Source organism: Pangasianodon hypophthalmus, chromosome 10, assembly GCF_027358585.1.
Source record: "Pangasianodon hypophthalmus isolate fPanHyp1 chromosome 10, fPanHyp1.pri, whole genome shotgun sequence".
Classification (NCBI taxonomy): domain Eukaryota; kingdom Metazoa; phylum Chordata; class Actinopteri; order Siluriformes; family Pangasiidae; genus Pangasianodon; species Pangasianodon hypophthalmus.
In genome coordinates, this window is record NC_069719.1 from 14,690,107 (window position 1) to 14,703,664 (window position 13,558).

Sequence of the window (13,558 nt, forward strand, 5' to 3'; positions counted from 1 at the left end):
CCTCGCTGCCTTTGAACTATTTAAAGTGGTATTAATGCAGAACTTATAAATAATCAACTAAACCATCCTCTTTTAAGATTGTCAGTAATGAGAAACTGAGAGAGCCACAGTCTTTAAACAAACAGACCTGAAAGACCTGCGTTTGCAATCGAATAATCTGCTTAGTCCAAATGAGACTAATGAGAAGATCCAGATAAGATCCAAAGTGTTCATTAGTCTATAAATGTTACTCCATAAAAAATAAACCTTTGATTTGCCTGCCTAATTAGTACAACGTTGCATAACACTGAATAAAAGATTAGTTAAATAAAAGTAACTACACTAAAAAAAATAATTAGTATTAATTATATAAAATGGGTAAAATGTAAATACATCTTCAAAATACCTGGAACCATTTTCCACGCTGTAATAAAAAAAAAAAAAAAAAAAGATTAAAGAAAAAACAGAGCATAATACCAGTGGGTTACATGGCAGGTGACATTTTTGTGACATTTAGTGGAAGAATTGGATATGTGTAGGATAAGTGAGGATAAGCGAGCAGTGCTGTGCTCTATTCAGGCCCAGCCTGGTGGGACAGAGCACAGACGCCTGCCTGGAACCGAGGAGACTGAATAGTAATCAGTGTGGTACTGATAATGAATGATTGAAGGCTCTTTCTCAGCATTGGAGAATTTCAATATCACAAGAGCCCTAGAGGCAGGATTCTTATCAGCACAAGCCTCAGACAAAGGAATCCACAGAATAGGAAATGTGCTTAAACACGGGCCAGTCGTGAATGACCAGGCCGATTAGCAAGAGAAAAATCAGAGATGCACAGGAGAACGCACACACATACGCCTAGAGACACTAGAGGTTTCTAAGGAAGCATTTGGGAGTGACTATCACATAAAGAATAGGGCTAGTGCTTTGAGAAATTTCATCCTGACGAGTAAGAAACAAAACAAAACAAACCAAAGCCACATTGCCAGTCACACTCCCACAACTGCAATCACACTCAAATGTCCTCTCCCACTTTCAAATACTCCTAATACTTAAATACTGAAGCTTGCCGGAACTGGCTCATTATGACTGTGTTTAAGCAGCGACACAAAGCGTGTAAGACAGACGGAGAAATCCCATACAGAACTAATCAATGAGAACTCCATTGTATTCATGGGAAAAAGACTGCAAAGCAACATCCATTTGGATAACCTGAGAGGACTAACAGCTATGTCCCAGTGTTAGCAGTCTGGCGAGGGAGGAGAAAGAAAGTTCATTAATTAAAGAAGGCTTGGCTAGACAGATGGAACGGCTAGCTGGATGCTAATTACTCTGAGAAGACAAGTAGGTTTAACACTCCCCCTCGCCTGCTTTGCCATCAATCACAATTAACGCGGTTCCTAAACGGTCACCTAGCTCACTCAGCCAAAAACAAGCTTGAAGTTCAAGCACTCTCTAAACGCTTGCTTGTGATTTATTATTTTAACCGCAGAAGGATAGAGCTGTTACTTTTCCAGAGTAGAGGCTTATTATTTATTATTAGAAACTGTAGTTTGTTATTCTCCTTGTACATAAAGAGATTAAAAACAATTGGTAAAATGTACAATAATAATAATAATAATAATAATAATATTCCTCTCAGATGTACACACAGGGCAACACTCAAACCAAGGCAAGTGTGAATTAACAGACTCATCCTTCATGCTTAAGAGGTGATTAAGTAACGTTTTCCCAGCTCGCCTGTGTGTTACTCCTGAGGGAGCAGTAATAATGGAGTGAGTTCAAGGTAACTCTACCCCTGCATGTCCACAGAATTCCCCATACTGGAGGATCTCACCCAGATCTAGCCACACCACCCCCTTCACGACACCGCCAGAACACAGACAGCTGTCAAGCACAAACGCCTAGCGGAGTTCACTACTTTTGAGGGAGGGGCGGGAGGGCTGGGTGGGGCCGATATTTAAAGACACAGTGCAGAGAAGCTTTTGGGATCTTCTGAGCATACAGCTAGTCTGAGCAAGCAGCTAGTGGGATCACTACAAATGCAGTATACTAATTCTAATGAGTGGTGATGAAATGAGTCTACTGCAGTATACTAATTCTAATGAGTGGTGATGAAAGCCAGGACTTGATAATGACAACTCAAAACTGAATAGTGGTACAAAAGCCACACATTTACATTACTTTTACATTTATTCATTTAGCAGAATCTTTTATCTAAAGCAAATAACAAATGAGGAAATACAAGCTAAGCGATATATCAAGCAGAGAACAAGTAGTGCTACCTGTATCATACAAGCTTTTTAACACACACCCACACAACCCCCCCCACACACACCCACAAAATGCATGCACACTCACATGCACGCATGCACACACACACATGTACACAGCTTCATTTAATCCATTGCTACCTGCCAGTCACTTAGTTGTTTACAAACTTGTTCTCTAGCTGTGTTTAAGCTGGTGTTACCCAAAAGAAAGCACCACCCCAGGGGGATTTGTGAGTACGAACATGTGTGTGCGTGTGTGTGAGAGAGAGAGAGAGAGAGAGAGAGAGAGAGAGATGTCTTTGTTCCAGGCATCATGAGTAGAAGGAGAGTTAGAGGGGAAAGAGAGAGAGAGAGGGAGAGAGAGACAGAGAGAGAGAGAGCGCAATAATGCTATGAGTCATTCAGCATTAGAGGAGTGCAAGAGAGAAGAGAGGGAGGGGAGAATACTTGTGCATTTCATATGAAGCAGCAGCTATACGCCATATGCCATATGGGACTGAGTGACTCTCTAGTCAGGGCTGGGCATGACAGGCCTGTGGATGAGAGCCACCCACTTCCTAAGAATATGCATCTGTGTGTGTGTGTGTGTGTGTGTTTGAGAGGTCACCAACCTAAAACCGAATGTACAGACTCTCTTGTTGGGAGAGGAGCGGGGGCAGAGTATATGAGTTTGTGAGGTTTTTTTGAGGCTAAATGGAAAAGAAAGAATGGGAGAAAAAGTGGGAAGGGGGATTGGGAGGGGCTGTGGTGGGGAATGGGGAATCTGAACACATTTGATATTGTAAGGAGCCTCTGGGAACAGCTGGTGAGTTGGGAGGAGCAGGGAGGCAGGCAGGAGGGGGAGAGAAGCCAGTGTACTGGAGTGAAAATGGGATTAGAGTCACCATAAAGTGATTGGGTGGGGGCACTGGACTCTTAATTCACACAGGCCTTCCTTAGACATCTTACCTATAGGCCTAAAAACCAAACTCCACAGAGTATAGTTCGTTTGACATGGTAGATAAAGATTTAAATATTTACTTAACCCCAAAACTAGGTACTTATTTTTAAAGCCTGGAACATTTCATTTTCACTAATATATCATAAAATAGCCACTACAAGGTGAAAGCCTAGACCTACTGTGTCATGAACCTCATTAAAACTGATTAATGTGAGAGCAGCGATGAAGAAAACATCAAGGAAAGGTACTACTATTTGGTAATATCCCTCCTCCCTCTCGTCCTCCTGCTGATGAGTGCTAAGAGCTGGAGCTTGCATGACTGGCGATGGGTAGGAACAGATTATAGCTATTGATTGGCGCCTGGAGCTGGATCTGACTGAAGAAAAGAGGAAGAAAGGGCCGGAGAAGGGAGGGAGCAAAGGAGAGAGAAAGAAGTCAGGAAACATGCTAACTCCATCGATTCCGGTCAGCAGGGAAGCTAGTGAGGCAGACTCACTAGGTCAGTGAATCTCAGTTTTACCTCTTAAATCCCCACCTGACCACTGCTCCAAGTCCCATGGTAATCACTTCTACTGACTGACATCATGACAGACAGATAGTCCTCAGGAAGTGTCATGAATATTCAACAAATCATAATGCCAGTAAACAAATATCCTTAATGAGCAAATGAATCTAGAAATTGCCTTTAGTAAACCGTTGGCATGCATGTATGGCATTTATGCGCATTTAAATCTGGCTTATTCATATGCACTCAGTATCTCAAAAGACCCTTCAATACTTTAAAAGACCCGATTTGCAACACATTTTTTATTTCTTGAACATTTTCCTTTCTGGACATCTATGGGATGAATTTTAAGATTACAAGCCCCGTCCACTCCCACTTGAAAAAAGGGATCTGGCACACCAGACTTCAAACTCACAGCGGCTATTTTTTTCCGTGGAGCTGAATCAATAATAGATGACACATTATGTGTGATTTGAAAGGGCTGTGTAATACAGTGTCAGCAGGAGAGAGGCTTCTCTGTCCAAAGAGCTCCCACCAGGTCCTCTGGAATAACACTACTCCTTTGGCTGCAGCAACCCAAGAACAGCACCACTGCACAAGATGTGGTAAAGATATACGCATGAGCAAGAGCACACTCACCCAAACAAATGCACAAACATGGCATGGGGCAGTTTAGGGCAAGAAGGTGGACTGCGGTGCACCTGGCCAAGTGCTGGTGGCCATTTCTCCACAGCCCATCCAATTAGAGGTGAGTGATGGTGTAGCAGAGAGGTGGGCTGCTGGAGGCCTCTCCAGAGCAGGACCCGCTTTTATCAGCCTGCACCCCGAGCACAGCCGCTCCCTTTGAAGAAATATTCAGCTAATTACCTTGGAGCACTGTCGCACAACAAGACGGTAGATTGCACGGACCCCGACCATTGTTAGATGAGGAAACTCCAGAGGAGATTTCATCTCTGCACGAATACAGTCGCCTTTCAGCGACAGAGCCAAGGCTATTGTTCCGAACAGCAGAGGAGAAAGAGACATAAGGCAAGAGAAAGGAAATAAAAGGAAGTATGACGAAGAGGCAGAAATCCTGAAAGGGGTAAGAGCAAAGGAGGCAGACAGAGATAAGGAGAGAAAAAATGAAGGTCTAAGTGGATGTGTCCATGTATGTGAAAAAGGTACTGTACAGCAGCTGTTCCTGCAATGAGCATGAGTCAGACAGTTTAATTATTCATTAGAACAGATCAAGCCTTTGTTCAAAGCTGTGAAAAGTGACCATCTTTTTGCCCTCTCACTCCCCTTTTCAAGAGACATGAGAAAGAGAACTATGGTGCATACACTGAATGAGAAAGGGATTTAGGAAAAGGTTGAAACCTGTTTTATGCCATTTGTTTCTGCTTAAACCCTATTAAACTAGACACCCATATAAACATATAGACCTGATACAAATATGAATGTGAAATATCAAAATTAACCATCAAAACCTGGCTTCCATAATATTTTTTCAGATCCTACCTTAGTAACCTTCTTATTTTTCCTGATCATGGTTAAATTAATTCTGAGATGTGAAGAAGTGCTGAAAAGATACAAGCTCTGGTAGAGCGTCAGTCGAGACTTCACTGCTCTGCTGGCGTTGATGCATGTGGACCGTACGAGACTTGGCAGCAGTGTCCCTGTAACTATTGCTCCATCAAACAGAGGGCCAAAGAAAGGGACCTGAGACGGGAGAAAACAGTCTGATTTAAAGACATCAGTCACTGGGCGATGTTTCTTCTAAGACAGATGTCTTTAAAAAAAATCATTAACAGAATCGAGTGATGAGCATGAACCCCTAAACCAATGCATATTATCGCATGTGGGCTTAGCTGAGATAATGATCACTCTATTTTCGCTCTATGACAATTACACATCCACATCGCCAAAGAAAATCAATAAGGATGACAGACCAAAATGACTCCAGTCAATATGGAATGCTGCACTTCCCTCTCTCAAGGCTTGTACTCATTGAACACAGCATTGAGTTATTTGTCTTGGCACTGATGCAGCCAAGGGAATTTCTTCAAGTGCGGCTCTGCCTTCTGTGCTTTTATGGATGCTTTTACCACTATGGAGCTGCAGGATAATTTACTGTGTATTGTTTTTTTATACTGGCTTTCATCATTGCTTACATTTTTTTTTCAATCGAAAATGTATTTGAATTTGACAGCAATTGTATATTTGCTATCTAAATGCTCCCCAAATGTGTAATTTTATTGTGTAATTCAATTAGGCTTATAGAAAAATTACCAGTGGCCCTACTTTGGTCACTCATGAAGCTTTTGACCTGTCTGACGTCCAAGCAAGCAACAGATGTGTGTGTGTGCGCAGTATGAGTGAACAGTGAAGATGAAAGCTAGTCTGGCAATGATGAGAGCAGCAAGCCGACAGTGCAGTAATGGTCTCAGGTTTGGGAGGGGGGCATTTATGGATTCTTGAGTGGAGTAAGGCATGCAGTGGAGACAGGCTAACAGACCATCGAGTCAAGCAACCAAAGATCACTGAGTCAAGGCAAAATATAACCATATAGCTCTAAATGTTTTGATATAAATATTTTTATTATGTATTAAGGGTTCTACCATGTTATGAAAATTAATGCAGCACATGGACATGAACAGTGGGCATACCTGTGGTTTCTTCATGATCTGAATAAAGAACATGTGGTTCTTCATGGGGTAGATGATGATGAGCACGTCTCCAAAGTCAGTAGGGATGATGCCCCGCCGGTAGTCCCGCGTGTGCTCTGACCACACAATGTGCACTTCATCGTTTCCCAGATGACGAAGCTAGACATATGAGCATACAGACAGAGAGACAGATATATAAATACAAACTGATAGACACACCATACGTTACAGATAAACCTATGAAAAAATCAACATCAAGTGTCTTAGTAAGGAGTTGGGCCACCAGAACAGTTTCAGTGTGACTTGCCATAGATTCTACAAGTCACTGGTGCGATACTGAAGGGATGGACACCAAAATGCATTCCATCAGTTGGTGTTTCCATGATGGTGGTGGAGAGCTCTGTATAACATGTTGGTCCAAAATCTCCCATAAGTGTTTACTTATATTTATAACCTTTTTATTTTTGCACTGCTAGCTGCTGGAAACTGTGATGTGATCACAAGTGGGTCAAACCACATCAACGAAGATGCTCTGTGATACTTATCTGCTGGTAGAAGATAGAGTTTTCTCAAACACCTCACTAAGCATGATTAAAAAATGTTCACTGTTTTTTTTTTTTTTTTTTAATTTTATAACAACTCCAATGACTACCTGGCCCTCTCAAACAATACATTTACAAATCCTGATCTCTTATTAGCTAGTGTCAGATCTCCAAACAAATCTGTGTCAGATACATGTGCACAAAGATGTCTTTTGACAGAGTGTGAAATAAGCCAGTGCCCCTTGTCTAAGACGATATAACAGCCCTTGACTCGCGTCTAAGGCCAGCTGCCAACTCATCTTTAGCAACCGGCTTTATCTTGGTCAGGTTTGCGGTGGAGCCTATTCATGAAGCGGGAATGCATACTGGATGGAACACCAGTCCATCACAGGGCAACATGCACACAAGCATTCACACAGTTACTTACACCTAGGGGCACTTTATCTACCAAAAAAAAAAAAAAAAAAAAAAAGGGGTTTTTTTCCTTAAATTCATAATAACAAAATGCTGTCTGGTCTTTAAAAGATATAAGATTGAATTTAATAATGGTTGTTGAAGATAGTTATTGTAAAGAATAATAAGAATGTTAAATCTGAATAATATTATATGATCATGTTTGCTGTGACTGACATAAATAATGAAACAAATTTTGAACAAACCTAGCATAAACTAAAAACTATGAAATGTGACAATGTCATCTAAGCGATAGCCATTAAAACCTAGACTCACCCACGATCGTCCAGTAACCACATGCGATGTTACTTTAAGAGCACTCTGGCCGGATTCAAAGAACACACTAATGATTCAATTTCCACTGGACACTGACAATGTGAACACACTCTAATAAGACTTGATTATGAAAATTTGTTTTGAAGAAGCACTAATTTTAGGTTTGCAAAAATGGTCCTGCATCTTGTAACAATGCTTTCAAATGTGGAGAAAAATAAGTTTAAGAAATTGGATTATAATGAGTCAATTACAGATTAAATTGACTGCTCTGCCCGTCAAATTGCTAACATTTTCATTTTATATTAAACTAGGAAATACAGTTCAAGGAAATATTTTTTCTTTTTTGCACTTAGTGGTAAGACAACCATTACAAAACCAAATGTAAGTGAATGAATTAAATTGTACTCCAATCTCACATATACAGTATAGTTTATATAAGCATGAAACAATAATTAATAACTGTTCCTTTCTTTTTAACTCAGGAATATTCAGTCTGCCCTTGTAATTTTGAGAATGTAGTTAGAATGACAGGTTCTAACATGAGGCAAAAGTTTAATGAGTTGAACGAGTTGATGTTTAAATTATTTTAACTATAAATGAGTGTATATGCAAATGGATAAAATTGACTGAAAACAACTCGAAGCTAAGGTAGGATCTTTCGATAGGCTGTCGAACATCTGCCAATGCACTGGCGCCTAATGAGCCATTAGCAAAACATGCCCTCTCCACCAAAAAAATGCAATTACTACATTTCCCTCTAAGCCCTTAATTATGCTAATGGCCTAGAATTAAATAAATCCACAACAAGCTGATTGGGCCAGTGCATGCTGATCCATTTCAGTGACACAGAAGAATCAATGGCATGTAAATAGGTCAGGGGAAAGAGAGGAAATACACAACACGCTGTACACATATTAGAGATTCCAACTAAACTGAAATGTGACAGATGTTAAAGACAACATTGTGATAATGCATGATTTGGATGACTGAGAGCTGAATAATAGTGGAGAAAGACAGATTTGTTAATATGAAAGTTCAGTATTATTAGCCTCATTTAACCCTCACCTAGCCTCATTTGCAAGAGTGAACTGCACATACCCACAATATACAGTACTCTATCAGAAATGAGCTATGCATGCCCCAAATACAGCAGTATTTTCTGCCTGCTCTCCAACATGCTGACTGTATAAGGGAGATCGGAGTATGAGAGTGTGTGTGGGTGCGTTTGCGAGTTTGTGTGTCAGGCTGACCGGCTGCCTCCTGACAGGCCGTGGCCTTGAATGGCTGAGCCCTTCAAATAACTACATTACTAGCACAGCCAGCTGCTCTGCCCCCCAGCACAAAATTGAATTCAGGAATTCCTCTCTTTTCCCTTTCTCCTTCTCCCATCTTCCCCTCCTCCTGACTCAAAGTTACATTTGTAATTTAGAGGGTAACTTCCTGCCTGGCTGTGGCTGATAAAGCAGAATCATTACCCCCTCCCTTTACACCCTTGCAGCATACACTTGCCCCCTGGTTACCACCAGAGAAGGAGCAAAGCAATTAAGGGGCCCAAATGAATCGAACAGAGCTTACGGCACACACCCTTTCACCATGAGCTTACACACACCTACATGCTGCTGGACCACGCCTCCAGTGCATGCGTTGGGCTGGGGGAAAATCGAACGCGGCTGAGACAGACTAATAAAACACTAACAGTGAGCCGTGTCAGTGTGATCTTCCTGATGAATCTCCTCTCTGTGGGTGCGCACATGATCAGATTGGCGGCATTCGCAAAGCAGGAGCCCGGTGGCTCATTTCGCCAGTGCTAACGAGCTAACGCCTGTCGATCGCTACCCCGCCAACACAGGCGGAATTTGACAGCAGGGCATCTAGCAGGACCCTGGCCCTGGCACAATGACTTAATGGGATGATCGGGGCCCAGGTCACAGCACATGCAGGAATCGAGAGAGTCAGAACCATTACTGAGGCAGGACATGACTACTGCTCTCTTCGGCTCTACAGTGCTTCAGCTAACAGCAAGCATACAGAGCCTAGTAATCAACAGCACAGCCACAGAGTCACGCCTTACATGTGCCTGTCACATGCTTTGCGACACTAATCTACTATCAGCCTGTTCAGTTCCCTAGATACACCAGGTAGTCTTGAAAATTGTATGAATATGTAAATAGATGTAGGAAAATACAACATCATTAGTTGTGTCACATCCTATTACATTAAAGTAGTTCAACTATGTAATGACAATATTTTTTGAATATCACTGAAAACAAAGGGATAGGATGAGCTGTACCTTTTTAGTGATAGAGTCATCTGAGTCAGAGGGCATACGAGTGGACACGTGAAAGATGACCTCCACGTTTGAGGTAGCGTAGTACGGCGCAGTGTTTCCCGTGCTGCCGTTCCTCTGCAAACCTCCCATGAACCCACAGTGAGTAGCCAGGTCCACCTGCGGGGGTCGAGACAGAGAGAAGACAATGCTATTCATTCAAGAAGTGGAAATACTATATGATGTAGCATGTGTGAGTGTGTCAATGCTAAAAAAGTGACAGAGAGTGGATGTTGGATTTGTACCTCCCATCCAAGTCCAGAGACAAAGTCCTCGTACGCTTGGCTGCCCTCAGTATTGGACAATATAGAGCACTTATCCTCCTGGCCTTCACCAATATAGAACACAGCAATTTTGTGCGTCTCTCGACTGAAACACATGGACGCATTAAAATTAGTGACACTAAATTTTGTATGACAGTATGACTGTTATTCATTATTATTTGAATAATTTTTAAATATCACAAAATGCATACCCTTGTAAATTGTCCAAGCATAAATAATTGACCTACAATCTAACATGTAATAAAAATACCAACATATTGTATGGTGATCATAATTATTTACAATGAATGTCCATTTTACATCTGCCTAGATGAAAGTTAACAACAGTAATATAATTAAATAAAATCCCACAGCCAAAATACTTCACATACTCATAAGTACATTAAGTGGTACAATATTAAAAACCTTTACAAGAGAAAAGTGCATAAGACATTATGTGTTTTTCTTCTACAGAGCTGACCAAAAGCAAAAATATGTCCACTTATCAGTATATTAAAAAAATAAAATGAAAAGAAAAATAGAAAAAAGGGGTACATTCCGGCATATAATGGATAAAAATACAATAAGTAAAAAAGGGCGACTCAGGCAAAAGGAATAAACATTTTATCTCTGCACTCCTCTTCTCCATCGTTTGAGCAGCGTTGCTGTGGAAGCACCATGCCCTTGCACTGTGATGTTCGGCATGCTCAGACAGCGGTTGCTATGCACAGGGCAGGTATGCACACAGGGAGAAAGTTTGGGCCGATCCTGGGGGTATTCTTTAATAAGCCTCTGTAATTAGCCACTCTGAGTGCCTATTGATCGCAGTGGTTTGAGGAGTGCTGAGCTGTGTTCTGCCAGAGATGGGCAGGATTAGGCTAGTGGGGGGTTGAAAGAAAGGAGTAGCTAAGAGTGGCCTTAAGACATGTCTCACTAATAGTGCTCTTAAAGGATTTAGCCAGCTGTCTGCAGTCACACCGGGTATTGCACTAGGTGAATTTGTTCACTACATGCATGCTATAATTAAAGCTTTGAATGATCAGCATGGTGAAAAAATGTATCATAAAAATTAAAGCTTTACAACTGATTTCAGTTCAGCTTTACCAGTAGATTAACGAGGTAGTTTCATTTCTAGCTTTATCATATCTAAGCATGGTTTAGCATTTTCCAGTGCAATTGTGCATAGATAATATAGCTAGTCTTTGTTCACAGAGTTGGTAATTAGAGATAAAAGCTTGCATACCATTTGAAACCTAATGAAGCACTTAAAGATGCACATGAGAGCATCTAAAACCTACCACTGCCTCGAATCCAAATTCTTCAGTTCTCTTAAGAGCTTTGAGTTCTTCTTCAGGAGATGAAAGCTTTTTCTGCAATTAAGAAAATGCAGTCAAGACAATATCTCTATATAATTATTTAATGCATTTCATTCACTCACTTATCTATATTCTTCTCTCAAAGCCATCGACAACTGTTCCACTGAAGATAAAATTTACAACATGGCTGAAGCGGACAGAATTAAAAACCGTAGGTTGCATGGTTTCTGATAATTATAGCAAAAAACCAAATCATTTATCCACAGGTGGCCACTCAACACTACCAGTGGTGTATTCTTTGCATTAAAGAGAGAAAGCGGGGCAGAAGGGAAACAGTGGGAGTGCATCAGCACAGAAACTGAGAAGGTGAATGGAAAATGTAGAAGTGGTTGCAGATTACAGCTGAAGAACATAAAATTGTGGTATTCTAAGTTCCTCCACGGGTTTATAATTGCTAAAGAGATTAAATGTAAATAATTCAATAAAATGATTCAATTAATGAGGAAACTATGTTCTAAAACATTGAAAAAAAAAAAAAACTCTCACACCAGTGGGAAAAGTAAAATATTCTACACTAATGGACATATACCTGCGGTCCCAGGAGTTCATGCCAAGCTCATTGAGCAGAAGGCGGCAGAAATAGAACGGTGCTTTGGGCTCCTGGTGAATGGGCTCTCTTTGACTGGCAGCTTTCACACTCGGATCTTCATTTCGTCTGCAGGTGAGCTCCTCCTCTTCCTGCTGTGCTTGTCTGTGAATGGCCTCCATGATGGCACCCTCCATGTCTGCGGTCATACCCACGGGTGCTGGAGCTGGTTGTGTGAGTCTCTGCTGAGGCTGAGGCAGGCACTCAGGACTGCTGTGGCCCAATTCCTCCAGAAGCTGGTCCAACACATCCACACTATCCTCAACCTCCAGCTCTGATGAGCATCTACTCGCATGAGATGAGGTCTGCTTGGAGGAAGCGGATGAATAGTTAGTGTGGTGGTGTGAAGGCTCATCCCCAGTGCTGCTACAGTGCAAGTTCGTCCTGTCTAAAGTCTTGTAAAGAACACTGCCATCCCATGAGTACTTCCCAGAGATGTCCCGCACAATCACTCGCACCTCAGATGAGTTCTCTTTGGAGTTTGTGCTAGAGAGAGACATGGGATCAGAGGGAATCTGCAGGTAAGACACGAGTGTGCTTTCGTTGAAAACAAAGAGCTGCAGGTTGGGGCTCTTGAAGACCTCTGAGGACAGTTCAGACGACTCCACGTAAGGGTTGTCATGGTTTTCGTTAACCATGCTGTGCAGTAGTGCAGGGCCGCCGCTGAGGGGTTGGTGGCCCAAATGGTTGACGAGGTGCGTCATTATCATTCTAGCTGTCAGAGGAATCAACTCCATGTTCCTTCTTTTCTTTTCTGCAGCATAACAAAATGATTATGCACGATTTCAGGAACACAATACACGTGTATATTAGGCTGAATATAAAATCAGTTTGATTCTTATAATCCCTCAGCTGGTTCTGCTCATGGTTTTCTGATTCTCTATGTAAATAGAGTGTTTTGCTTCAGCTCCAAGAGTCATGATACAAGCTATTAGTACTAGGCAAAAATCTCTCTTTTGCGTAATTTTTGCGTTGTCACTTAGCGGGTTTTTGGGTATCTTCAGACCGAATCAAAGACACCTTCAAAGGAGCTATTCAGTCTCCACAATAAAGAGGAAAAAGTACTCAAAGAGCTGCACTAATGAGCATCACACCTTTTACAGTGAGCTCAACAGTACTCTATGAATAACAGCTATGCAAATGCTGAGGACGGCTCAAAGGGGAATTCTAGTGTTGTGATTAGAGTGAAAAAGATGCTCACACATGACAGTGCCATCAATACCATCACAACCATTAAAGCAAAAGGAAAACCTCTATGGGAAAGCTAGTGCACTGCATTAAGGATGGAGAGGGCTTTGAGGTGAGCTAATCAATGTGAGGGTGCGGGAATATTGCTTTTAATTTGTTCTTTAGCAGGGGTTGTTTGTTATGTGTGTAAAAGTAAAAAAAAA

The 13,558-nt window shown here is 41.5% G+C and overlaps 1 protein-coding gene across 4 annotated transcripts in view; it reads right to left on the reverse strand.

The window, feature by feature from the left end:
- Window positions 1-13,558, reverse strand: part of ralgapa2 (Ral GTPase activating protein catalytic subunit alpha 2) — a 99,546-nt gene that overhangs the window by 21,415 nt on the left and 64,573 nt on the right. For all 4 annotated transcript variants that reach the window (XM_026934151.3, XM_034308307.2, XM_053237309.1 and 1 more), the window contains 6 exons: window positions 12,111-12,921; window positions 11,504-11,575; window positions 10,188-10,311; window positions 9,907-10,062; window positions 6,346-6,504; window positions 5,271-5,398 (listed from right to left, as the gene is read on the reverse strand). In XM_026934151.3, coding sequence (XP_026789952.2) covers window positions 5,271-5,398; window positions 6,346-6,504; window positions 9,907-10,062; window positions 10,188-10,311; window positions 11,504-11,575; window positions 12,111-12,921 — 1,450 coding nt within the window. The remainder of the gene's footprint in view (window positions 1-5,270; window positions 5,399-6,345; window positions 6,505-9,906; window positions 10,063-10,187; window positions 10,312-11,503; window positions 11,576-12,110; window positions 12,922-13,558) is intronic.